This window comes from Planococcus citri, chromosome 3, assembly GCF_950023065.1.
Source record: "Planococcus citri chromosome 3, ihPlaCitr1.1, whole genome shotgun sequence".
Classification (NCBI taxonomy): domain Eukaryota; kingdom Metazoa; phylum Arthropoda; class Insecta; order Hemiptera; family Pseudococcidae; genus Planococcus; species Planococcus citri.
Genome location: NC_088679.1, coordinates 15,516,170 through 15,544,116, shown reverse-complemented (window position 1 = coordinate 15,544,116; position 27,947 = coordinate 15,516,170). Strand labels below are relative to the sequence as shown.

Sequence of the window (27,947 nt, the reverse complement as noted above, 5' to 3'; positions counted from 1 at the left end):
ATTGGTAATAAATAATTATGATGTTGAAATGAATTGTAATGATTAGGTTGAAATGTGAGTACGTATTTTAATTATTGAGTAAAGATAGGCATAGGCATATTTAATGAAATAAATAATGACTGTTCGTATAATATATAAAATAAATAACAATAAAACTTTACAAAATCACGGATTACAATATTTTACAAAAACATTTCTAAATGAAGGATAGATACATATTTTTTAAAGATTAGGTGGTAAACTACTAGTTACTCACAATAAACGGTAATATTATTTACTACAAATTAAAACTTAAGGAGACATTTTCACTTGTGGGGGACATGGTCTGTTAGTATTACCATAGACTTGCATAGCATCCTGCTCACTAGAATCATCCATACTGTCCATATCATCCATATCCTCAGAAGAAGGTTCGCCTGATTCACCACCCATGCTGCCTGATCTACTGTCAGACCCAGACCTACCCGACTCACCAGAAGATTGTCCGCTTCCAGATGAACCACTCATTTCACCTGATGATTGGCCACTAGCTGATCCACTCGATTCACCTGAAGATTGTTGCATTCCAGAAGACCCACTTTCATCTGAACGTCCTCCAGACGATTCTGACCCATCAGATCCGCTTGACTCGCCTGAAGATGGTACACTTCCAGAACCTGATGTTCCCTTGTCGTCGTCGGATTGCATGGACCCACTATCACCTGATTTTCCAGAACTATCTCCGGATGAGTGGCTACCCATGTCTGAACCCATACCTGAACTGCCTGATGATTCTCCACTGCCAGATTGTGAAGACCCACCAGACTCCATGGATCCACTTGACATGTCATCTGGCATGCTACCTCCTCCTGATTGTTGTGAACCGGACTCTGATCCTGAATCGCTTCTTCCAGATCCGGATGACATGTCATCTGGCATGCTACCTGACATGTCACTTCCTCCTGATTCTTGGGAACCAGATTCTGATGATCCTGAATCACTTCTTCCAGATCCGGATGACATGTCATCTGGCATGCTACCTGACATGCCACTTCCTCCTGATTCTTGGGAACCGGATTCTGATGATCCTGAATCGCTTCTTCCAGATCCGGATGACATGTCACCTGGCATACTACCTGACATGCCACTTTCTCCTGATTCTTGGGAACCGGATTCTGATGATCCTGAATCACTTCTTCCAGATCCGGATGACATACTTTCTGCAGAACCGCTACCAGCACCTTCAGATTCTGAGCTCATACCTGAATCTGAGCCACTCTCTGATCCTGAACTGCCACCCATATAGTCAAATGAGTCTGATTTACCCATGGACATTGGGCTTTTACCCATCATCTGTTAAGAGAAAGTAATTAAGGATTAGCTGATATTTTGGGGACTGTAATTTTTAATAAAGAAATACATTTTCACCTACCTCTTGAGAGAAATATTCGTAGAACAGTTGCAAAATCTGAAAAACAAACAATGGTTGAAAAATTTCATGAAAAAGTTCAATTTTTCAATTCAGATAGATAAGTTAGCAATATTTGTAAACAAATAGATGGTATTGTGCAACTTTTTTTTGTTTAGAAATTTCCTAATTTGCTGTTTTTTATCCACATAGATTTCTCGTTTACCAGTCATCATTTAAAATCTGAATTCTGCTGGGTTTACTCAAACTTGGAAGTAGATAAGGTACCTACCTACATAATTCTATCGAGTTTAGTAAATCATTACAAAGTGAGAAAAAATTACCTGCCATAAAAGTTCTTTAAGCTTGTTAATGAAACTTTCTGCACTCATCATCTGTTCAAACACAACGAACCATTATTATTGATAATATATAAGCTAAGTTACTTATTATATAGGTACTATTTTTCGATAATGGTGAATAATATTTTACACTCACCTCTCCCATCTTTTGTGGAGTACCGAAAGCTCTCATATCGACTGTATGCCAAACATTATTCAAAAGAATCTAATGAAAAATTACAATACAAAAATGAATATTTCTGGTAATAAGATTTACTTACTTTAAAATACAATATACTTTAATAAATCTGCTTTTAATAGAATGTTTTAATATTAGGTGGTCTTGATACAAAGCATCACAATACCTTATCAGTTTTGAAAAAAAAAACTTCCTTTTTGGTAGCAATTTTTGGCAGAAAACAAGACTTGAAAAATAATTTTAGCAAAAGGTTCTCAATAATTTCTTGCCAAAAAACAAAACTTTCCTGCAATTTTGCTTAAACGCGGTAATTTTTCAAAATAGATTGTCAAATTGCAAGACTGACAATTTTTGCTAAAAGCAGGACTTTTTGGGAATTCTTCGTAAAAAGTAATACTTTTTGGCAATTTTTGGAGAAACTTTTGGGTAATTTTAGCAAAAAAAGGTGAAATTTACGTTTGTGAAGCGATATTGATTACCTAAAAGCCAGAATTTTGTAAGTGATATTTTCAATTTCGCAATTTTTGTCAAAACATTTGATTATTTGGAAATTTATTGATAAAAAGCGAGACGTTTTGGTAATTTTTGGCAAAAAGCTGAACTTTTGGGTACTCAATTTTTTGAGTAAGAAGTCGAATTTTTGCAACAATTTAGCTTGAAAGCAAGATTTTGGTCAATTTTTTGCAAATAAAGCAAGACTTTTATTTGGCAATCAGATTCTTTGCGATTTCAGAAATTGGGTAAGTACTCATTTTTTTTGAGAAAGAAGTAACATTTTTTGATGATTTAGCTTAAAAGCAAGATTTTGGTCAATTTTTTGCAAAAAGTAAAACTTTCTGGCAATTAGCTGTACAATTGTAGAAAATCAAACCTTTTCACAGCTATCTGACGTCTTTTTCTGCTCACTTTCGAAGAATTTTCAGCTAAAAGTTGAGTCGAAATTTTCATAAATTTTGAAAAAGTGCCTTGTGACCTATCAAAATGAGTTACCAGCAAGTTCAAGAGGAATAGAAAAATTACTACCAAATTTTTTTGGACATTTTTGGAAAATTACAACTTGGAACGTTTAATTGGTTCCTATAAATTATTTTAAAGAGATTTATGCGGTCTATAAAACTAGAATGACTGCCGATTATTCGACCCATTTTGATAGGTCGTAAAACACCTTTTTCACAAATACCGAAAACCATGATCGAGTTTCAGGCTCGAAATTCTTCGAAATTGCTCAAAAACATTTTCGTAGAAACATTTGATCGACCATGAAAATATTAATCCTTTCGATGAAAAATGGTGGGGCTAGTGACAGCAGTTTTGGAACATCCTACATACGTGTAATTTGAAAATTTCATTCCCAAAATTGTTAAATAAGTATATACAAGTAATGTAAATTGATAAATATATAACCATTGCATACCTGAATGAGACTCAAGATGTTTTTCTGTTGTTCGCTGTTAGCATGTTTGGACTGAATCGTACAAAACGATGAATTATATTATTATTCACGATCCAAATGGTACTTAAAAAATCACATTTAATGGTACAAAATAAAATATATCGAATTACATACCTCCTCCTCTAAAGCTCGTAACAGACTTTGAACAGTTTCGGTTTTCCGATCGTGAATTTTCGAGGCTATTTTAATATTGGGATTCGAATTCGCACCATCCTTCTACATCAGGTAACAATTTTCATTATAAAAAATTACCCAATTGCGAAATTCACATATAACGTTAAGAATTAAGATCAACTCTACATACCTCGTTTGCTCCAAACCATCCGAAAGATAAATCAAAGGTGCGATCTCTAGGTTCAAGACGTCTATTTAATTTAGGCGATTCGGTCGAACTCGGCGGTGGCAGGGCCTTTGACCCGGTTACCAAACACAAAACCACGAATAGAAAAACTTCGTTCATGTTTACTCATGTATAGTTCAACTGTTGATTAAACCAAGAGCTTTGGTAGACTGACGGCGTGATTTTTTTGCACTCGTCGAGGAATCGAACTTTCGCCTCGAAAATTCTAACACAATAAGTGTTGCAATTTGTATTCACAAAAGAGGAAAAAATTTACTATTTGTGATGGCTTTGTTGTAAGGAACGGGTCACCTTGAATTGAATATTGGTTAAATATACATATGCTGGTGAAAACAAAACGCGATTCAATCAACGCATTTTATAAATATTTTATGGTAAATTTATAAACATCCAGTGCACTTATTCAGATTTTAAAAAGGTTTGTTTTTCTTATCGTTGCGGCGAGTTAAATATAGAGAAACAGCTGCGATAGTTCTAATAATGAGAATTTTCCGAATAACTATGTCTACTGTATTGTTCTGCGGTATAATTATGGTAAAGAAAGCTTAATTGAAATTGTTTCTATTCAGGACAGAATTTTTTATTTATATTTTCTTCTCAAGGGTCATTCCACGTCAATTCGACCAAGAAGTGGTAGGTGGGTTCGGCGATTTTTTTGAAATTTTTCCTGTGGAAAGACCTTCCGAAGAGATGACCAATGGCGCAAATCGCAGCCCTCTATCCCATTTTTAAAGGCAGCCAGGGGGTGTCAAAGTTTTCAGTGAACCTAAAATATCATCCATTTCAGCAGTGGATTACTCGATAAACCGCGATACCTACCAAAATGGAACTTTTTCCCATAGTTAGGAGTTTCGAAAGGCTTTTTGGTGATATCATAAAAATCAGTGTTGCCACTTTTTTTAGTACAAAACATTAGCTCAAAAAGTTTCAAAACGTAGTTTTCATATCGTTCCGACTCTCAGAAATTCTGAAAAAAATAGGTATATCATGGACAACTTTTCATGCTGACAACATTATTGAAAAATTAGGATGGAGCCATGCTTCGAAGTCGATTTAAAAAAATTGAAAATTTGCTAAAAAAAAATGCGATTTTTTGGTTTAAAACATGAAAAAAGTTTGATTAGTGAAGTTGACCCCTTTGACTCCTATTTTAACGTATCCGTTGAAAAAGTTGAAAACCCCCTTTCTCATAATGAACTGAAATCATCACAAAAAAATCAAAATTCTGAGTGAATTGAAAAATAAACGAATTTTAATTTTTTTGCTATGAGTGTAATTTTTATCAACTTTTCACGAAATACGTCAGACAGAGGTCAAAATAAGAAAACTGAATAAATTTGAACTTTTTTTGATGTTTGAAATTGAAAAAAGAATTTTTTTAGAATTTTGATTTTTTTGTGAGTTCATTTCATTGAGCGAAAGGGGGTTTTCAACTTTTTCAACAGACACGTAAAAATAGGGGTCAAATGGGTCAACTTCACCAATAAAAACTTTTTTTCATGTTTTAAACCAAAAAATCTCATTTTTTTAGCAAACTTTCAATTTTTTTAAATCGACTTTGCGACATGGCTCCATCCCAATTTTTTACCATGTTGTTCAGCCTGAAAATTTGTTCATAATATATTTTTTCAGAATTTTTGAGAGTCGGAACGATATGAAAACTACGTTTCGAAACTTTTTGAGCAAGTTTTTTATACGAAAAAATGTGGCAACACTAATTTTTATGATATCACCAAAAAGACTTCTAAAACCCCTAACTATTGGAAAAAGTTCCATTTTGGTAGGTATCGCGGTTATCGAGTAATCCACTGCTGAACTGGATGATATTTTAGATTCACTGAAAACTTTGACACCCCCTGGCTGCCTTTAAAAATGGGCTAGAAGGCTGCGATTTGCGCCATTGGTCATCCTTCCGGAAGATCTTCCCGCAGAAAAAATTTCAAAAAAATCGCCGAACCCATCTACCACTTTCTTGGTCGAATTGACGTGAAATGACCCAGTCCATCGTTTCTTGGCATCGATTAGGAATTTAGGAAAATGGAATATGATATAATGTGAAATTATATACGTACAGGAAATGGTAAATAAAATGCTGCGAATCTCGCTCTTGGTTCTTCTCCTTTACCCCTTCTTGCAGGCTTCCTAATGCTGCAAGCCCGTAGCCAGCATAAGGGCAGCCAGGGCGGCGCCCTGGCTGGCAAAACGCTTTGCCCTGGCTGGACGAATTCGCAAATTTCTCCTCTTTCAAACAAATTTTGAAATCATTTTTCCATTTTTTGCAATTTTGCATTCAAAATGATTGCATATTCAAGTTGCCTAACAGTCCAACTTTTTCTCAAATGTCCTTTTAGTCCTAGGTACTAAAGTCCTATTTTTCAACAATTTTATCCAAAAGTCCTACTTTTTTTCAAATTTTCATTTTTTCCCCTTTTTCTGGAATTTTGAACAAATTTTGTAGACATGATACGGGCTCATTTGTCGACTTTTTTAGATTTTGAATTACACATTTTTGATAGCTTTTGCCTTCGCTTCGCTCATGCTATTTGCATCTTATTTTCTCGCGTACAAAACTTACGTATTGTTCAAATTCAAGAAATGTTCAAAGTTTGAATCAGAAAAATAAACTTCTCTCTCCATAAATTAACTTTTTATTTTTATTTCTCAAAACATGATTGAATTTTTGATTGCTTTTGAGCCTCGCTTCGTTTAGGGTTGTTTGCTTTTCTTTTTCAAGTTTAGAATTTAAAAAAAAATAATCATTCAGATTTTTAAAAATTTTGAAACAAAAATAATTAAACTTCTTCATATATCATACAAGAAAACATTGTTTTCATACCCTTCATAATACTAATTTTCGGGATTTGCCCTCGCTTCGCTCGGGTCCGTTTGCTTTTCTTTTTTCGATTTCAAATTTTCCAAAAAAATCATCATTTAAATTTTGAAATTTTTAAGCAAAATAATAAAATAAAATAAATAAATAAATAATAATTTTTTTTATAACTAACTCATCACTCAAAAATACGTTGTTTTATACCTCTCGAAATAGTGATTTTCGAGAGCTTTTGCCTTCGCTTTGCTCATTCCCATTAGCTTTTCATTTTTAACTTAAAAAAAAAAAATCATCATTCGAATACCATTGTTTTTATGCCTCTAGAAATACTGATTTCCAAGAGCTATGACTGCTTCAATTATTGACCAAATACAAAATTTGCGACCCCCCCCCCACAACTCATAAGTTTTGGTAAATTTTCATGCCCTGGTTACAATTCCATCTGCCCTGACTGAAAAATATCCTGGCTACGGGCCTGTAAATGCTGGTTCCCCAAAATGTGTTGAAAATATGTTGGAATGATGTAAAAACACAAAAAAATAAAGAATTGGAATCGTTTAAAATCACCAAACAATGATAAAATTCCAATGGAAGTAGTCCAAAGTGCATGAAAATGTGTTGAAATGAGTCTAAGATCGGGCAAAAATGCATTTGAAGAACCGAAAATGGTCTGCGAGATTTTAAAAGTTTTTTTCTTGAAATTTTGCAATTTTTGTCAAGTTCTGGTCATGCCCTATATATTTTTTGACAATTTCACTGAAATTCGATTATGAATAATATACTTACCTGTATGCCTTTTTGTATTGCATTATTTCATCAGCAATCAAAATTTGTTTTTTTTGTTTCAGGTGAGTAGAGAATTTCAAACCAGATATTAAGGATGAAAGGAGCTAAAAAAGTATGTAGCTTTGATACGTTCATTATTCGTAAAAATATATACAACTACTCATCCCGTTCCCAATTTTCAACATTAACCCAGGAGCTCCTTAAATAATATGAATTTGTATAAGAGAAAGAAATACTATATGCTCATTGCTCTGTCAGGAGTGCATCTTTAGCGGAATAGGAGCTCCTTATTGATGACGTCATAGCACTCTCTAAGCGGAGCTAATACTGAGCAATCTCTGGCTGGAGTCGAGTGGGTTTCTGGTACACAGATGGGCCAGTATAGTCTCAATATGGTGCTCGGTATTGTGAGGGGGAGGCTTTCAGCAATGATGGAATTTCGCAGTAATTCGTCAATTCCATAATTTTTATGTTATTTGTCCTTAGAGACGATGCTAATGCCGAGTTGAGCGATAAGAGGTTTTCGAACGTACGAGTAGACTTGGCAAGGAGGGTATACCGTTAAAAATACTCAAAAAAAAAAAAAAAATGAACTTACTCATACCTTGTGCTATAATGTGAGTTCATATACGTATATCATAGTGTGTGTTTATGTTTGCTAGCTCTAAATCACATTTTTCTACCTTGTGAAGGATTCCTAAAATACTCGTACCTACTTACAGAAAATGAATAAGGAATAGAAAATCGAATTTTGTACTCGCGAAAATGTAGTTATACTTACAATTTTTCAACTTCAATCCTCCCTTCCTCCCAAAATTTTTGGTTTTTATAAAGAAAAAATCGATGGAACGGAGAATGTTCATTATATTCAACGTATAATATGGCACAAAAAATTGTCAATACTGTTTTCAGATGGAGTTTAACATTTGCCATTTTTTTTCCAGATCACCAGTCACAAATTACTTACTAGTCATTAATGTTCAAAAAAACTTTACTTTCGTTTTTTTTAGCGTCAATTTTACATTGTTTACCCTGCTTATACGTATGGTTGTGTTAAGCGAATCACACATTAGAAACACCAAACGATGTACCTATTGACCCCCTTATTACAGTGGGAAAACTTTCTCGCTAAACTAAGGATATAAGTAGGTACCTTTGTTCAATCGAAAGAGAAAAATGAGTTTTGTAAAGGGTTCTTTTTCTTTCTCCTTTTCTTTTTTTTTTTTTCGGTGCTCGTTTAGAAAGGCGGATTTGATGCGTGAACGATTTTAGTACGATACTTAGTGAGTGTACGGTTTGTCGAGAAGTAGGAAAGTTTTTGAAGGTCGTAGAAGCAGCTATAAAGGTATCCGTGGTTTTTTACAATTTGAGACGAATTAACGCTTGGTTCATTTTATCGATACGACGATGATGTGGTCGAGTTGTTTTCACGTGTAGTGTTTGCCCAATGTGAGATGGTGATGCACTATTGAACTCGTACACGTACAGGGTGTCCAAGAATAAGGAAGTTTAATGAGTCAAAATGGGAAAAAAATTTTCTTCAAACAAAATTGAAAAACTGAATACCTAGGTACATACCGTAACATTTGAAAAAAATGTGTTTGAGTTATTTCGTTTTCACGCGATTAATAAAGCGTGTGATTATATGAACTCGTGCAGAGTTTCTTCGAAAAATACACCAGAAAAGGCAGTATGAGCCGAAATCGACTGGTGGTCGAATTTAGAAACAAGCCGATATATTAGAGCACTTCCCTCTTGAATGAGAAAAAAAAAAATCAAAATTTTACCAAATTGACCTAGAAATCTTAATTCTTGAAGATACTCTATTTTCAACCTGCCAAATCGATTGCAATCGGTTTCAAACCATTTTGAGCAGTTCTGGAGTCTCCAGCACATTTTTGAAACTTGAAATTTCCATAAAATTCATTAAATGAAGTTGGAAATCTGAAACTCGCGCTATTATAAGTCCGACTGCTAGTGAGTTTTAGTCAATTTTGGACTTTTGGAGTCTTCAGCGACTTTCTGGAAATTCTTGGAGCCTCCCGCGTAGATTTTTATAGCTTGAAATTCCCACAAAGCTTCATCAAAAATGCAGCTGGAGAGCCGAAATTCATTATGCAAATTAATTTCAATACGCTAGGAAGTCGACCAGCTGTAGGTAGATTTTTGGTCGTTTTGAAGCCTCCAGCAACTTTTTGGAAATTACTGGAGCCTCCAGAATACTTTTCGAAACACATCTGAAAATCCAAAATTTGCTGCGCACTCCAATTTCAACAATGGAAATCAATTTCGGGTCGTTTGGAGCCTCCAGCAATTTTTCGGAAATTACTGGAGCCTCCAGAATATTTTTCCAAACAGGGCTGGAAATCCGAAATTTGCTCTGTACATACTTCAATTTCTACAATGCAAGTTGATTTCGGGTCGTTTTGGAGCCTTCAGCTACTTTTTGAAAATTACTGGAGCCTCCAGTAGATTTTTGAAACTTGAAATTTCTATAAAGTTTCATCAAAAATGCAGCTGGAGAGCCGAAATTTATTATACAAATTAATTTCAATACGCTACTAAGTTGAGCAGCTGTAGGTGAATCTTTAGTTGTTTTGAAGCCTCCAGCAACTATTTGGAAATTACTGGAGCCTCCAGAATGATTTTTCTAACAGAGCTGAAGATTCAAAATTTGCTCTGCACTCCAATTTCAACAATGCAGATCGATTTCGAGTCGTTTTGGAGCCTCCAGATACTTTTTGAAAATTACTGGAGCCTCCAGTAAGTTTTTGAAACTTGAAATTTCTATAAAATTTCAAGTGAAGTTGAAATGCCGGAATTCAAGCTGCACATTGTGTGCTAAAGTTGATTCGAACAGATTTTGTGACATTTTTTGAAAAAAGAAGTTTCTGGAAAGCCGCTGGAGGCTTCAGAACGGATTTTAAATGGCTTCCAATCCACTTCGGAATTCATGTCAAAAGTAGAGTGTAAGCTGAATTTCATCTTTCTACCTCAAAGATGAGTAATTTTTCTTATTTTCAAAGAAGTGTGAAATTGTTGGACAATAGTATGTTTCAGACTGGAATACACCGATTTTGAAAAAAATGACGGGTAGGTACCTACCTTATTAGCCATAAAGGTCCAAAAACTAGCTGAAGTCAATTTGGCAAAATTTTGTATTCTTTTCTCATTTTTAATTTTAATTTGATTTTCAAAAATTCTCCAAAATTTTAAAAAAGCATTTCAGCACTTGAAATTTTGGCAGGCTGTGCTCTTTTGATGTAGCTTTGTCTAGTCCAGAAAATTTCAAGCAAGTCTTATGCTGGAAACTGGAAAGCAGAATCTGAGATTTTGGCTGACCTGTCAATCAATTTTGTCGGTAGCCTTTTTTTTTTTTATGCAAGTTTGCTCTAAAATATTTTTTGTACTCTTCAAGAAGAAAGTTGTCTCGAAGGATCGAGAGGGGGTGCAATTACTCCATATTAATGTCATAATGCCATATGCCAGACTATAAGGAAACACAATTTACTTCGTTTTCGTGCCCCAATTTCCACATTTCTTCACATTTCACGTTCTGAAAAACGAGGCAAGAATTGAAGCAGCAGCGTGAAAGTGAAATGTAACCTTTACCAAATAAACGATTCATTTTCTCTTCCCTCTCCCCCCTCCTCCCTTTCTGAAAAAAAATTAATAAAAACTTACTACCTTTATTCAGAACGTTGGTTTTTGGCTTTCGAGATGAACCCAGCCATAGAACGATCCCTATATACCTACTCAACAAGCCAAGTGCGTGTACCGTACTACCTATATTATTACGGTGGTGAGGTTGTTAGCATAAATGGTATTTTGGCACATCTGGCAATGAGCATCATCGACTGTTCCACTTTTGTATCTGTACCTATATCCTTGTATCTTGTAGAAGGTAAAAGAAGCGTTTATGCGACGAGCTAACTTATAAAAGATGGTGAAATAAGGTAAGGCAGGAGGCACATATCTAATAAACACCAGTGTAGTGTGCTGCTGCTTATGATCCTTACGAGTAGGCCTAACCGAAGGTACCTATCCTTTTTTATTCGTCTCGTACCTACTCGTGGCAATGAAACACATACACACTCATAGTATGTATAATATATTGTGTATCTTCTCTGAGTTGTTCGACTTATTTACACATAAAGTAGCTATCTTATTCTTCTTTCTAGCGCTCTCGTATATAGAGTGCTTGAGAATAATGTACCGAAAATTTGGAAGGAAATTCTATCTAGGCAGATATGTAGATACGTGTGTAGTAAAGTATTTTCGCGTAATATGCGCGACGACGACGTATAATTGTAAGATCGTAAATTTTGCGCCGAGTCTCTAACTCTCTTAAGCGCCGGGGTATATAACAATAAAATAGAGAGAAACGTTTCTTTATATTGTTTGATGAAACAACAGAGAAGAATGGCTTGTTTCCGATTCTTTAAAAACGCTCTGCACGCGTTGCAGCAATGTCAGCGTCAAGAATGAGAACACGATGAAGAAAGTGCGAAAGTGTACGATTCTCCGGCGTATTTAACGCTATCACATCACCTCTAAGAAGCCAGCGAAGCTCTTTATGTGTTTTATACCCTTATATAGTCTCGACATCGTGTTTTTCTCGCTTGTCACGATAAGATTTTGAGAAATTTTACGCTTTCACTTTTCACAGTGATACTTTTATGACTGATGGGTATCTTTTTCGAGTTAAAGTTGTGCTGAGATGAGGCTGCTGGGAGATGGAGATTTTTTCATCGGCCAAAAGTTGTGCTGAGATGAGGCTGCTGGGAGATGGAGATTTTTTCATCGGCCAAAGCTAAGAGATGTTGATGATTGTGTTCAGATTTGGATATCTGTAGATGCACTTTGAAGGTTGATACCTATAGGTATATCGTCAACTTGAGCAACTGCGACTAATTTTTGCATTGAATCTTACCTACTCATTGTGAAATGGGATAACAAACTTACTAAGCCTTCGCATGTTTCTACTGAATTGTATTCTGGCTCTATTATGATTAAGTTTTTTTTCATCTTTGCAACTATGTACTGTCTACATAAATCCAAAATTGTAGTGTAAGACTGCTTTATTTCAGAATTCTCAGGCTTATGAGATGTACCCTCAGCCGACAAATTACTGTAGTGTAGAATGTGTATCATCTTCATGTGCTGAGAATGAGTCTTTTGATTCGACCATGTTTACATCAAATCCGTATATGTAGGTTATTCTTCACAGATTTCGATTGAAAGTACATATGATGAAACAATAATGTGGATCTTTATACTATAAACAGGGGTGCTAACCGTAACCGCAAAAAACCGAAAACCGTAACCGAAACCCAAACAAGAACCTAATTTTAGCCATTTTCAAACCCTAACTGAAAACAAAAACCGAAATTTCATAGGTTTTTTAAAAACTGTTGAAAACCATAACAATAAAAATGAAGCAGAGTGAGTGAAACCGAAACCTAAACCGATATAATTTATTTCGGTTTTTTTCGGTTTTCGGTTTGGGTTTTTTCAGGTTTTTCAATTTTTTTGGGGGGATTTTTTCACTTTTTTGACTTTTGTTTACAAATTTATGTATTAAAAAAATTATACAAATTATTGTTCTTGAAAAATATATACTTTTTTAGAATTAATATGAAATTAATATACAAGGGGTGACAATTTGAAAATGAGACTTTTGCCATTGCGCGAGTTGTAGTTACATTAGAAGAACGGATGAGGTCTCATTTGAAAAAGGAGTGGATTTTCTATTACTGTACAAAATTTCAAGTTGATTGGATGATTTTTGCGTGTTTTACAGCCTCTCAAAGTTGGCAACTTTTTTACCCTCGTCGTGAAAATGAATGTTGCAAATTTTTCTTGAAGGAATTTTTGCCTCCTCAAGACATCTCAGTGCCTCCTCAGCATTTCTACTCCCCAGATTCAATTCCTAGTAACCTTTACTTCGTTCTCAGAAAGTTTTTACCTGAAAATCAAAATTCATTTCATTATTGAGCATGACTGAATAGCCTCCACTCAAATTTTGAGGAAGCTGCCTCTGAATAAGGCCCTACAGATTTTCGAAGGGCGTTTTGGAGAATAATTGTGGGGCATTCTGTTGAAGGATGACTACGCTGAAGATATTTGAGGTCAATCTCCTCCAAAAATTATTTTACACTCACCTCAGAGGGCGTTTCCTCACAACCATTAGGAAACGATTTCCCCATGGCCTACTTTTTGTGAGGTTTTGATTGAGTGAGCTTCCTCCAACAGTTCCTTATCTCTTTTAAACATCATTTTTGACTTTTTTGGACTTCCACCACTCCTCTAATTCACAGTCGCCTCTCCCTGAACCAAAGACCCTCCTCAAGACTTCCTCAAAGTTTCACGACCGACTCTAAGGAGGATGTTCACTTCAAGCAGCTGTAAAACACGCAAAAATCATCCAATCAACTTGAAATTTTGTACAGTAATAGAAAATCCACTCCTTTTTCAAATGAGACCTCATCCGTTCTTCTAATGTAACTACAACTCGCGCAATGGCAAAAGTCTCGTTTTCAAATTGTCACCCCTCGTACTTTGTTTCCTGAGATTGAGAAATTTTGAATTGAAGAATGAAGATGTTTGAAAAAAAAAAAATTATGTAAAACCGAAAAAAAACCGAAAACCAAAACTGAAACCAAAATTTTTATAAATGAGATCAAAACCGAAACCGAAACTCGAAATTTTGAATTTCAAAACCAAAACCAAACCGAAAACTGAAAAATTTCAAGGAAAAATTGGAGTGAAACCGTAATCGAAATTAAAATAATTAAGGTTAGCACCCCTGACTATAAATTCACTTGAGATGCCGATGCAACGTTATCTTTACTCTTGGTACTCTGGTTTTTTTCATCAACAATAATTATTCATTCAATATTTTTCATGTCGAATACCAAATAGTTTTTTATTATTATTTGTTTGAATGAAAAATAACGAAGAAAAAGACGAATAAAATGGTTAGGTAACACTCAAACTCAGTAAATTTCTTGCTTTTGGCTATAATCAAATTAAGGTACATAGGTAGGTACTAATCAAATTTGTAAAAAAAAAAAAGGGAATTTGACAGAGGGCAGATTGGCCCCACTGCCAAAGGTAGTGATAATAGAAATTAAGTTGTTTCCTAACGAGGCAATCAGTACAGAACATCCGCAAGTTTTGTGCGCATGCGTCGGGACTTGGCTGTTGTGCGTGTAAGCGTGTTGTTCTGTTAATTCTGTTATCACTTACCCCTACATACGAATTTCAGTTTATTTTCAATAAATTCTGGTTGTTTCGAATTACGATTCATTTTTTGAACAACAAAAGTTACCTTAACGTAATTTAAAATATTAAATAAATAAAATGAATTGCTGCGTGCAATGTGATCATTGTAAATCTACATTCTCTCGAAAGCATAATCAAACCTCATAACTCATATCGTTTTCATTTCATCTAAAAAGGCAGTAGTATATTAGTATTACTAAGACGATAAGACATATAAAATATCATGTGAACATTGTAAAGAAGCATTTATTTACTAGCAGGGATGAGCTTGCCAGTATTCATTCGTTTTTTATTTCATTTCAATCAAATTTCAGATAGAAATGATGCTGCAAAACACAATATTTTTGAATTTCATCTACGAGTAATCTCACTTGACTGCTTGAGTAAACGAAGTTGCAATCCTTGAAAAATAATCTCAATCAGTAGGTAAAGCATCGATGTTTTATGTATTTATGCAGTTTGAAAAAAATTAAAATTGAAAATTACGTTAAAATTTAATACTCAACATCTCAACGATATTCGATGAGGAATTGAGGATACGACGACATACAGCACAGTTGTGATTATTGTGATTGAATAGCATGAAAAATAACAAGTCCCGACGCATGCGCACAAAACTTGCGGATGTTCTGTACCGATTGCCTCGTGACTCACACTGATGAGTAATTTTAGTAAACGACATCGATATAAGTCCAAATAGGTCCCTAATTAGACACTTAGCTCGCGAATGGTTACTCAGTGACCTATTTACTTGTTGATCCTATCTCATCTCAGAACGCGATGTAACGGAAATAAAGCAAACACATTACAGATAAACTGTGTATTGTTGACTAGATTTACACGATATACAACGCACAACTTATTAACACAATAATTAATGCGAATTCGCACAGAAAGGTATCGTTAATACAATTCCTACCTATTAACATATGTGACGTGACGGGACAAAATCGACCTTTGGACCTAAAAAATTATTTTTCACTTTTTGACGGATTTTTGGTACTCGGACATTCAAAAATCATTTAAAACCACCCAGAAGTCCCTATGATTTGCATAGTTTCATATACATGGTAATCCAGTCAGAAGTGTGCTCATTTTTTTGATTTTTTTGATTTTTTTATGATTTTTTCATCATTTCAACTTTTAAATCGACCTGGAGACAAAACAAAGCGTTCTACGAGAAAAATACATCGAGCAAAGTTGTAGAGAATTAAATTTCCAAAAACCTATAAGAGGTTTATTTTTCTCCTAAATGCATAGTTTTTCCGTTTTTCTCAAAAAACAAAAACCTCATGATGATTACCATAAAATTTCTGTTTTTTGAGAAAAACGGAAAAACTATGCATTTAGGAGAAAAATAAACCTCTTGTAGGTTTTTGGAAATTTAATTTTCTACAACTTTGCTCGATGTATTTTTCTCGTAGAACGCTTTGTTTCGCCTCCAGATCGATTTCAAAATTGAAATAATGAAAAAATAAAATAAAAAATTGAAAAAATGAGCGCAATCACGACTGAGCCCCCTGTATCAATGTAAATAACCATTTTACCCAGTGATATTCACACAAGACAGGCAAGAAACGTTATCCAAGACTATGTTTAGCTCAGTTTAGCCGGAGAACCTGATTAGAACGCAAGCGCTTCCGCTAAACGAGCAGAACTGGACTGAAAACTTTAACCCCCCATAACTCAAAAACTTATTTTCGGCTCGAAGGTCGATTTTGTCGCGTCGCGTCACATATGCTATAAACTTAGACACCTATTTACATTCCCAATCCGCCTATACCCTACCTCACTGTAAAGCATACATTGACGAACTAGGCTGCTTGTAGGTTGGACTGGTCCACAAATAGAAACATTACGTTAACTAGAGATCCCCTCCTAGTGGTAATTTCCCTTCCTCCTACCTCGGAATATGGGCCACATTTACTATTACAGTAGTGCATATATTATGAACCCCTTATATTGAAAATATTGGTAATGTGTGTAAATTCCTTAAAGAAGGCTAAGTACACAACGTGCTCGTGCATATAAGGCAGCACCCTTCTTAAAAAGAAAGGGTTTGCGAGCCTTTGACATTTATAGCCCGAAATAGGGATTTTGGTCATAATTAACATAAAATCACATAAATTGTCTAATTTATGTACAGTGAGTGTACTTAGCAAATGCACTATTGGTATCCCACAGTTAAGGGTGGAGATTTGACCAGCTTACGCATCTTTATAATACTGATCTTCACGCTAAATCTCTCGTCAAATGTTGATAAAATGTATGCTATGGGGATACCTCTGTCGAGGAGACCATGGCAATGTTCTTTAATTCACGCCATCTCTCGCATGGTAAATTCATTATTTATTTAGATTAATCGAACTATTTTCGATTAATAACTAGTGTACCTTTTTGGTATTGAGGGATGTATCCGGACATCACCAAAATACGCAAAGTCCAATTTGTGCCTTGTTTAGCTAAGTCCACTGATGCCCGTAGTATTAGGTGGGCCCGGGAAAGTGATGGAAAACGTGTACAGTTCAAGTAAGTGGTGAGATACACCTACTTCATTTAATATTATCATTTTTCTCATGGATTTTCGAGCAAGGTGTCGAAATCCATAATGACTGAACAAAAATAACATTTTTGTGAAAATATTAAGTATCATGTGCTCATTTCGCATAATTATTCTATCTTCAGAGTTCATTTTGTTGATCTAGCCATCGCACAAATGACTAGATCATTGTCATTAATAAATTCATTCGTTTTCATACTATCTAACAAAATTATAGATTACCACGTACCTATGTCAATGAATTTATGTAAAAACTGTAAAATATACATAGTAAGTAAAGCAGAGTCTCATTTATCAAGTATCTTCTTTGAATGATGTATAGTGAGTTAGACAAACTACAACCCTTCTGAGCTATCTAGGTATTGGCAAATATTCCCCACCTAAGGAATATTTTTAATCTTCCACCTAATGGTATAAAATATGCACCATATCACCTTTAGCAGTTCTTATAGCTTCCACTATAACAAATTAACAAAAAGCAAAAACCCTCTTGCAATCAGCGAATAGCTGATGACTTGTCATCTCTTCTTCTGCGTCGGAGTGTTCAGATTTGGATACAACCAGGCAGACTAAAAAAAGGCCATATTGTGAGGTGTGGCCTATCTTAAAAATTTGAGGGACAAAATGCATTTTCAAAATTTAAAAGCCAAAATTCAATTTGACCATGGGGGTTGGTAGTACTTTGAAAAATGAACAAAATTACCTAGATTAAGTACGACTTTTTGTCTAACTTGCAAATTGAAAGGGCTACAATTGTTTTTTAATTTAAAAAAATTAAAATAAATTGGGAAATGAATACTATAATTATGTATGTTAAATAATGGACAAATTTTGTTGTGATCATTTTTTTCTTTTACTCTAAAATTTGAAGAGTTTTTGGAAGCTCAACAATTTTTGATTTGCTAAGAATTTCATTAAATTTACAATTTTCGAGTTCCAAAAACTTTTTAAATTTTAGAGTACCAAAGAAAAAATGTCTATAACAAAATTTTTTCATTTTTTGACTTACCTACCTATACTTACTCAGTATTCGTTTCCGCATTTATTTTTTTTATTGCGATTTTTAGAAATTGAAAATCATTTGTAGTCTTCTTCAATTTGCAAGTTAGGTAAAAAGATTATGATAGGTAATTTTGTTCCTTTTACGAAGTACTATCGACCTCTATGGTCAAAGTTGGATTTTAGCTTTTGCTCCTTCAATTTTGAAGATGAGCCACACCTTTACATAATCTTTTTCCTTAGTTAGTTGTACCCAGTCATATCCAAATTTTCAGTTTGTACCACCACTTCCCGGAAACCCTGCAGATAGAGGCAAATTTCAAAATGGACAATGTATCCAAATTCCAAAATTTATAATACTATGTGCCTAATACCTATTTATACTACTTCAGGAATGAAAGTTCAGTCAGATGCTCAATACATCAAGTGATTGTTAATTCACTGTTTGCCACAAAGTAAACATAGGATTACCTTACGTACCAATATAGTCTGTATATATACTTACCTATACGCGCAAAATTATTCTCCAGATGTGTACACTTGCTCTGAAGCATTCCAAGTTGGGAATTTTTGCAGAAATAAGTTGCTTTATCGGTTTCGTCAAGTTCACTGCTGCATCTCAAATAATAAGCATGGTCTCTAAATGCATCATCAATTTTCTTCCAAAGCATACTTTGAGTCATCATTTGCCCCAGGATGAGAGTGAGCAAACATTGGGCTTTGAGAGGAGTTCAAAACTTTGTTTTTTTCATAGATCGCGAAGTATTTGGAAAATTCTGGTATATGTGACTATGGCATCTGGAATGATCTTCAAAAAATCAGTATGTATAGAAATTTTTGTTCTTGATCACGCACCGCGCGTGTGCGCTAACAAAACACACATACAACATACAACTTCATTAAAATTAATATAAATAGTTTGTACTTTTTAAATACGCTACATTTGCTAATTGTCACATAGATGTTTTTGTAAATTTTCCAATTATGAAAGTGTGTAGGATATTATTACCAATGTAAGTACATACATATTTATTAAATTCAAAAAACAGAAAATTTACCAAAAAAAAAAAGAAAGAAAGAAGATATGAGTATATTGCTGAGCCATTAAACTTAGTGAGAGGAAAAACATCTGTAGCTGTCAACACTTTTTCTAAGTAAAGTTTCCAAAGCTAGGCTTATTTCAGGTGAAGCAAGAGCAGATTTCCTATCGAAGGGTAACTGTTTACTATTCAGTGACCAAAGCATGTCTGGTGAAAAATTACACAAGAAAGTGGTACCATTAATTTAACTAACAATTTCATAGACATCCAAAGCTCAACCTAGGTATATGTTTACAAACACCTTCCCGACGCAATGAAGTGTTCAAAAATAACCTCAATTTTGCACTCAAGTCCCTCAAGACTCTTTCAGTAGGATTACTTTTAGGATTATGAGGACTATAGTGTAATGTATGGTCACGTTAAATTTTTAGCACATAGTTGTCCAGCTTGAGCCTCGAAATTGTGTACCATTTTTATCTGATAGGAAAATAATTCGCAGTTCTTTAGAATTTTCTTTCACAGATCCGGGGACTCACCTCAGCTGTGGCATTTTTCATACAGTATGTGAGGTAACATATCTTTCTACAAACATCATAGTCAGCCCACCACGAGAACGAGGCGAGGGACCAAACAAATCAATAATGACCAATTCACCGATCTTATACCTTTTATTGATTGACATATGTACTTAAAGGTATCTATTGAGCAATTGTTTTGCTATTATCGATTTTATTAATTTTAAACGCCTGACATATGCGCTAATCAGACGATTGATGGATTTTTCCTGACTTTTCCATCAAAAAAAAGAGCAATAAGAGTCAACTTTTTACTTCCAAAAAAAATGTTTGCAGGTAATTTACAGCTCCTTCTACTACCTAGATGTTCTGGTAAAACTGGAACCTTAAAGCCTTCCTCCGAAAATTCGATAAAAAAATACCTATGTAACAACTTTTCTTCAGGTATAAAACGGAAATCAGCTTCCAAGTTGATATTCAAAATCGAACTTAGCAACCAATGCAACCATCAACCAATAAGTATGATGAAAGCAAACGCAAAAACTATCTTGCAATCATATCTATGGTAGGTCAATGTCAGTGTACATACGATCTTCAATGTTCTGATTATTGTCGTCAAGGAAAAATACCACGACATTCGACGTTAAATCGACTTCTTCAGTCGAGTTGATCGCTTTAAAATTCGCCTTTTTAGCGTAATTTGAAGTTACTTTGAGTTAGGCTCCCACTGTAAAATTTTGAATTTAGAATTGTAGAAAATAGCTACCCCGTCGCTCAGGATCTTCCCACGGTGGTGTCGTGGAGAAATTCTGATTCACGCGTTTACACAAGGGACTTTTCTTTCATGTGGCCATTCAACTGAATTTTTCATATTAACATCTCTTTCAAAGATTATTCAAATTTTCATCGAAAATGAAGAATTTGAATAATCTCCGAAAAATATAATATGAAAAATCTGGTTAAAAGGGAAAATGAAACATGCTTCTTGGTCAAGTACGTGGGTCGAAATTTTCCCACGACAACACCGTGGGTAAAACCTAAGCATCGGGGTAGTGGTTCTTGAAAATTTTAAAGTTGAAAATTTTACTGTGGGATTTGAACTCAAAACAGGCCTCTAAAATTTGATTTTGAAAAAAGTGAAACGAATTTCTTGATTTTCCAAATAAGTAATTAGAGAGTTCGTATGAATTTTACCAGTTTGTTGATATGAACAAAATATTTTAAATTTTGAAACTCGATTTTAATGATTGTAATTTTTCAAGCATCCGTTTCAATTTTGCCTGAGAAATTTGCCATGACCGAGTTGGTAATTGGACGACTACAGAGTTTACTTTCGACGTTTTTATCTTCTTTCCAGAACCACAGGCGGTTATCTAGCTCTAGCAAGCCACTGGCATGGACATCTCCTTCGAACCGTTTTTGAGATGAGTTTTTACGAAGTATAAACCAGGTTTCTACTCGATTTTTCACACATTTCAGAAAACTCAGATCAGATCTTAAAGTTTCCAAAATGTGAAACTAATCAATTTTCCCAGAAGGAGGGAAAGAAAATTTGTATAGATGCCAAAAATCCTCTAATTAGTAAGTCGCTTTCATCGCAAGAGATGATGAAACGATCGTGAAGTTTGAGTTCAGTCGATTCAATTTTTAGCAAACTGAATTTTTTTGATTCAAATACTTACTTGTAATTTAGGATTTCGTTTTCTCGTTTCCTTACTTTTTGAGACGTGAGTGAGAGTTTTTGATTTTCCTAAGTCCCTCTTTGCCCCTCGTTATCTGTCCGCAGGATCGTCAGATTGAGTTCTACATATTTAGGAGTAAGAGGTCTCAACGAGCCAATCCTTTCGTCGACAAGACGTTGAAGTTGCTGGCTGCATACTCAATTATTTTTTTATTCTAAGTACCTAATTCACTTTTTCGAGGGTGTAATAATCTTGAAATTCACCCCCCTCCCTCAAAGAAAAAAAAATGAAGAAAATGTTTTACCTAGTTCATTTTATACATAACTGGTGAGTGTATATTATTATATTCGGTGAGGGCTAGTTCAATTAGTTGAAAAGTTGTGTAGATTCATTTGAATCATAAAAAATCAAGTATGAAAAAAAATTCTAGAAAAAATTTCATCCCTTTGAACCGCGTAGTATGACTAAAGTGAAAAAATCGCTTCCATGTAAATGGCACCCAATAAAATAAATAAATAAATAAATAAGCTTTTTCTGGATTTTGGGCAATTTTGGGGGGTGAAAATTTCATTTCGAATTGAAAAAAAATTTTTACTGTCGTTTTACGTGATGATTCTACCCTTTTAAATTTTCCACCAATTGAGCTAGAGGAGTGAGGGTTTCATTCTAAAAATAATAAATTTTTTTTTCAAGAAACATCAACAATAATAACTTGCAAAGAAAACCCTTTTTTGAGATTTTTAAGAAAAATTGTGAAATTGATCATTTACAGCAATGATAATCCACATGAAACAATCCGAGACAAAATTTACTATCCGAAGCCCAATTCTCATGTCTCTTCTCATCGTGGTCCTGTAATGGCGTTCGGTTGAAAGTGCTCAGCTAACTTGAAAACAAAATTTTTTCAAGTGCTTTCAACGTGGTCCCTTCAATACCCGATTTAGGCAAATATATTCACTTGTACTTGGGATGAGTTGCCTACTCATCAACGATTATCGCAGGTTTGTATAATTTTAGGATCAATGTTAACTTTATTCCTTTCACTAACTGCCAACTCCTGGAAAAGGTAGTCAATGAGTTTTGTGTCGCGAACCCAAAAATTATTGGATTGTTTGTAAAATTTCCTTTAATTCGGGTATTCTTCGATCAAGTTTTTTTATTCTGGAACCATTCATGGCCCGTGGCCGCTCGAATTGAGAAGGAAAAAATTAAAATCATTCATCAACTTGATCTCCCCGATCTGCAAAGTGAGACGTTTTGGAATCAGGTGCCATTTATCTGGTTCCTCTTGAGTTGAACTTTCATGGATTTTGAATCTACAATCTACATGGACCGGACCATCAAAAAATGAAAGTGCAATGTTTTCCATGGATACATTTTTTTTTTTTACTTCCTAAAAGCATCTTTGTTGTTGCAATCTCTCTTTATATGTAGCTTAATTATTGCAAAGGCAGGTTAAAAATCCTTGAGCAACTCCCTCATGATGAATGAGTAAATAACAAAATTAATTTCCAATTTGAAAAACAACAATTTTGTAAAATTTACTCGAGAAATGAAAGAAGATATATATAGGTACCTATCAACTACCTACTACATAAAACAAGATCCTCCTAAACAAAAATTACTGGTTATCGAGGCTGTCAAAATTTACCCAAATCGCGCTCTGTTATCCATTTTTTTCGCTTGTGTTTTTCATATCACTCGAATTCATTGTATTATCCGTGATGTAGATAATTAATTAATTTGCGAAGTCGATTCTCTAAACGAAATGAAGGAGTATTACCACGATGAGAAAGTGGGAAATCGTTACATTTTGTCTCCGCAAGAGAAAAAAGCCAGAAAAGAATTCGTCAGGTATAAATATTTCATTGAAATTGACTCTGAAATCTGATTACCTATCAGTAGCTATTTTTCCACTTATTACGAATTTATACTTTTCAGGAAAGTAACTTTGATTGTAATAGGACAATTATTTGTCACCCTAAGTGTCACGATTCCAATCAGTTTTATAGACCCCGCCCGAGATGCGCTGAATGAAAACACGTGGATGGTGATCGTCTCAGTATTTTTGATGGCCGTTTTCACCATGTTTTTGGTATTTTGCAGTTGGCTCGCTCGGTTAATCCTGGTTAATTACTCGTTGATATTTTTACTGACAGCTTTTACAGCTTTTTGGATGACCTGTTTATGTGTCAAGTACGACCATCGCACGGTAAAATAAAGTACTATTCGAGATAAATTCATTATTCAATTCGTGTATAATCCACCCTGATTTATTACGTATTTTAAAGGTAGCGATAGCGATAATTATCACCATAATCGTGAGTTCTGCATTAGGAATATACGCCATGTACACATCGCACGATTTCACCGTCATTTTGGGTGTTCTACTGGTCGTTACACTGATAGCGTTAACTTTAGGAATTATTTATTTCCTGAAGGCGATTCCGAATTTAAAATGGGCTATACTGACCGGCTCGATCATCTTGACTTGCGTGTATTTGCTGAGTGATGTGCAGATGATCATTGCTGGAGATCGTACGTTTTTTCTTGATATGGAATCGCATGTACTTGGAGCCTGCATTATGTATATAGATTTTGTATATGTGTTTATTTACACGTTGATGATTTACGGCGATTTTGGCGGCCCGAAAATAAATTAATGGTGGATTATTGGAGCGAAGAAAATATAACGTACAGCCTGAATTTTGACAAAAATTGGTGAGAATGTTTGCTTCGCGTGGTAGACTACTCAGGAAAAATTTGAGCCCTGTATATTTTCCGCTAGCTGAGCCAGGGGGTCTTAAAGTGAGGTAATTTTTGAAAAAATCGTAGTTTTCGCCATTTCTTCTCACCTCTTTCAAGTGTTGCGACTTGAGTTTCTGAACTTCCCTGACTCATTGTGTTTCAAGTGCATTACGAATCCAATGTTGGTTTTTCGTGGTGGAAAAGTGCCTTCGGGTTGATGAGAAAGTGTAAGTGATCTGCCAATCTTCCAGCGCTTGGTAGAGGACCAAAAAATGGGTATAAAATTTTGAATTCAATGGATCATGGAGGTTCAGAAACTCAAATCACAACTTTTGAGGGGGCCGGCTGAGGTATTGCACAGGTTATTACCCAAAAGTTGCGAAAAATCGTGATTTTTTCAAAAGATATCCAATTTTGAGACTCTCTTGCTCAGTCCTCAAGGCGACTAGGGGGCTTAAATTCTATTATGAGTAGTCTCAGTAAACAGCCACATTAATTTTCGTCTAAACTAAACTCAGGATATATTTTATTTTTAATACCTATGATTCTTATTTGTCTTATTTTTTAAAATGTTATTTTAAATAAAACATTGAGAAAATAATAGATAGGTTGATTTTTTTCAATCATTGTTGTAATGATTTTTTTAAAAGTACCTAACTATATTTTGTCTCACTTTCACAATTGCTGAAATAATACTAAGTATTTTGACAGATTTTTTTACCGATAGTTTCACTTTAAATAAATTTGAGCTTTGCTCAAGATGTTCAAGACGTGCGGAAATAATTTCCATTCCTATTTTCAAAACCACAAAATAGTGTTGAGACTTAATCGATTTGAAGTTAACTCTTGAAAACTGGATGTTATTGTCATCTGTAATAAGGTAACATTTTTTCTGATTTTTCTAAATTTGAAAAAATTGCAAACAATTCTTGTCATGAAGCGAAGAACATATCCCTGATTTAAAATTTTCCAAGCTGAGGAAGCCTATTTTTGTAATTGGAAATCTCCATTTTACATTTCGAAAGTTGAAAAATTTTTGGACTAGGAAATAATTCTTAATTTCTTCTCAGTTCAGAGTGGAGGCATAATTAGCATCATATTTTGAAAATAAATACATTTTTGGCTACCCAAGATTTTATGAATGATGAAAAATTGTCGAGGATGGTCCTTTGAATAATTCCTGAGAACTACCCCTACCCCCCCCCCCACATGCCCCTGACCAATTTTTTGTGGTTGGGGAGGCTAACCCCTCCAAATGGGATTTTTGCAGTTTTTTCCTCAGGGGTTGATTTTATGTTGAAAATAGCTTTACTTTTTTGTTCTACGTCAAATTATTCCGATCTAGTGATATATCAATTGTACTTCTACTCCCAAGAGAGGTGGGGCTAGAACCATTCAAATAAGAGGGGTTTTCTAAAAAACAAAAAAGCTATCGGCGCATAGGAGGGATGAGATGGCCTCCGAGAGCGTCTGGGGAACCTCCCTTTTCTGACATTTCAATAACACTATTCTCAGCCCTATTTCAACTGATTTTGAAAATTTTTCAGTAAGTGTTATATGTATCCTTAGTAGGTATCCCCACAAAAATTTTCAACCCCATCCCCCTCATATTTACCTACTCCTCGAAATAGCATTTTTTTCATTTTTAACAATCAAGATTGCGAGGGATGAAATGGGAATTTGGAGAAAAATGACTATTAATGAGAAGGGTATCGTTTTCATGTGTTTCAATACCGCTGAGCACGAATACGACTTCTGATTTTCTGCTACACTCACCTAGGTAGTGGGGGGGGGCGCATAAGGATCACTTGCACCCCCCTGTCGATCCTCTGGGACAATTTTTTTCTTAAAGGGAGAGAGTTCTAAGGAACATTTCTAGCCCTTGTACTAGAAAAAGAGGTGCCCTACTTACAAAATGGCGGCCATTTTGATTTACAGGTCAGCCGAAATCGCAGATTTTGCATTCCAACATAGAACTTGTACGATTTTTTTTCAATCGTACAAAGGTAGATCGAAAGAGCAGCCAAAAATTCATCACCTTTCAAAATTTCAAGTGCTAAAGTGCCTTTTTCGATTTTTGCTGAATTTTCATAAATCAAATTTGGGCCAAAATGTGAGAAAAAAATCAAAATTTTACCAAATTGACCTAGAAAGCTGAAATTTGGGATATACCCTATTTTCGACATGCCAAATCGATTGGAAACTGTTTCAATCCGTTTTGAGCAGTTCTGGAGCCTCCAACAGATTTTTGAAAGGTGTCATGGCGTTTTTAGGAGAATTGAAATTTCCAAAAAGTAGCTGGAAGCTTCAAAACCACTTGAAACCACCATGCATTCGACTTCATATTATTATTTTATTGAAATTAGTTTGCAGAGTAAATTTAGGCTTGCTAACCCCATTTGAAGAAATTTCAAGTTCTAAAAATCTACTGGAGGCTCCAGTAATTTTCAAAAAATCGCTGGAGGCTCCAAAACGACTTGAAATTCACCTGCAGTCAACTTCATAGCGTATTGAAATTAGTTTGTAGAGTAAATTTCGGCTTTCCAACTCCATGATGAAATTTTGTGAGAATTTCGAGTTTCAAAAATCTGCTGGAGGCTCCAGAACTGCTCAAAACGGTTTGAAACAGTTTCCAATCGATTTGGCAGGTTGAAAATAGGGTATATCCCAAATTTCAGCTTTCTAGGTCAATTTGGTAAAATTTTGATTTTTTCTCACATTTCGGCCAAAATTTGATTTTTGAAAATTCAGCAAAAATTGAGAAAGGCACTATAGCACTTGAAATTTTGACAGGTTATGAATTTTTGCCTGCTCTTTCGATCTACCTTTGTACGGTTTAAAAAATTGTATGCTAGTCTCATGTTGGAACGCAAAATCTATGATTTCGGCTGACCTGTCAAACAAAATGGTCGCCATTTTGTGAGTAGGGCCACTTTTTTTTTGAGTGCAAGGGCTAGAAATGTTCCTTAGAACTCCCCTTTTAAGAAAAAAGTTGTCCCGGAGGACTGGCAGGGGATGCAAGTGATCCTTATGCGGGCCTCTCGACTAAGCCCTCTTCAGAGCTTCTCAGCCCCCCCCCTCCTCAATTCCTCCTCAGGGATTGATTTCACTCAATAATAGTGCCTCTTTTTTACCACCTAAAAACACCTTTGTCATTGCTATCACAGATTAGGTATATTAGCGTAATTATAGGTATTACAAAGGTAGGTTTACCAGGGTTGTTGCGGATCACGGAAATTTGATCCGAATCACGGATCACGAATCATCGAGAAATTTGTGATCCGGATCACGGATCAAAGATCTTCCGGGAAATTGTGATCCGGATCACGAATCACGAATCACTCCAGAAAAAAGTGATCCGGATCAAATTTCACGGATCGTTTTTCGGATCATTTCAAGGAAATTGTACTAGGTACTAAATTGTTTTTTTTTAAATTGAAGATTGAACAAAAACGTGAAAAAACGAAATAGTCTCCATTTTATTTTCAAAAAAATTTGCAATAACACATTATACAGGGGTGGGAAAAAGTCAGCCTCAGCTTGAAAATTTGCAGAAATTGAAAAATGAAATTTTTACATTTCAAAAAATTTTAGTTTTTTGTCAATAAATCAAAAACTAAGCATCCTAGAGAGAAACTAATGAGATCTTGTCGATTGGAAATTTAATTCTCTACAATTTTGGTCATGTGTAATTTTTTCGTAGGACGCTTCCTTTCGCCTCCAGATTGACTTTTATGAAACACAGTGTGCAAATTTTTC

At 34.8% G+C, this 27,947-nt stretch overlaps 2 protein-coding genes across 2 annotated transcripts in view; one reads left to right on the top strand and one right to left on the bottom strand.

The window, feature by feature from the left end:
- Positions 1-27,947, top strand: part of LOC135841264 (nephrin-like) — a 1,354,679-nt gene that overhangs the window by 553,269 nt on the left and 773,463 nt on the right. The gene's annotated exons all lie outside the window — the stretch shown is intronic.
- Positions 43-3,938, bottom strand: LOC135840766 (protein rtoA-like). Its single transcript, XM_065357435.1, has 7 exons — positions 3,685-3,938; positions 3,495-3,596; positions 3,342-3,392; positions 1,886-1,954; positions 1,732-1,782; positions 1,412-1,447; positions 43-1,332 (listed from the first exon to the last, which is right to left on the bottom strand). Exons 1-7 carry the CDS (start codon positions 3,838-3,840, stop codon positions 292-294), a joined length of 1,506 nt encoding a protein of 501 aa, XP_065213507.1. The 5' UTR covers positions 3,841-3,938; the 3' UTR covers positions 43-291.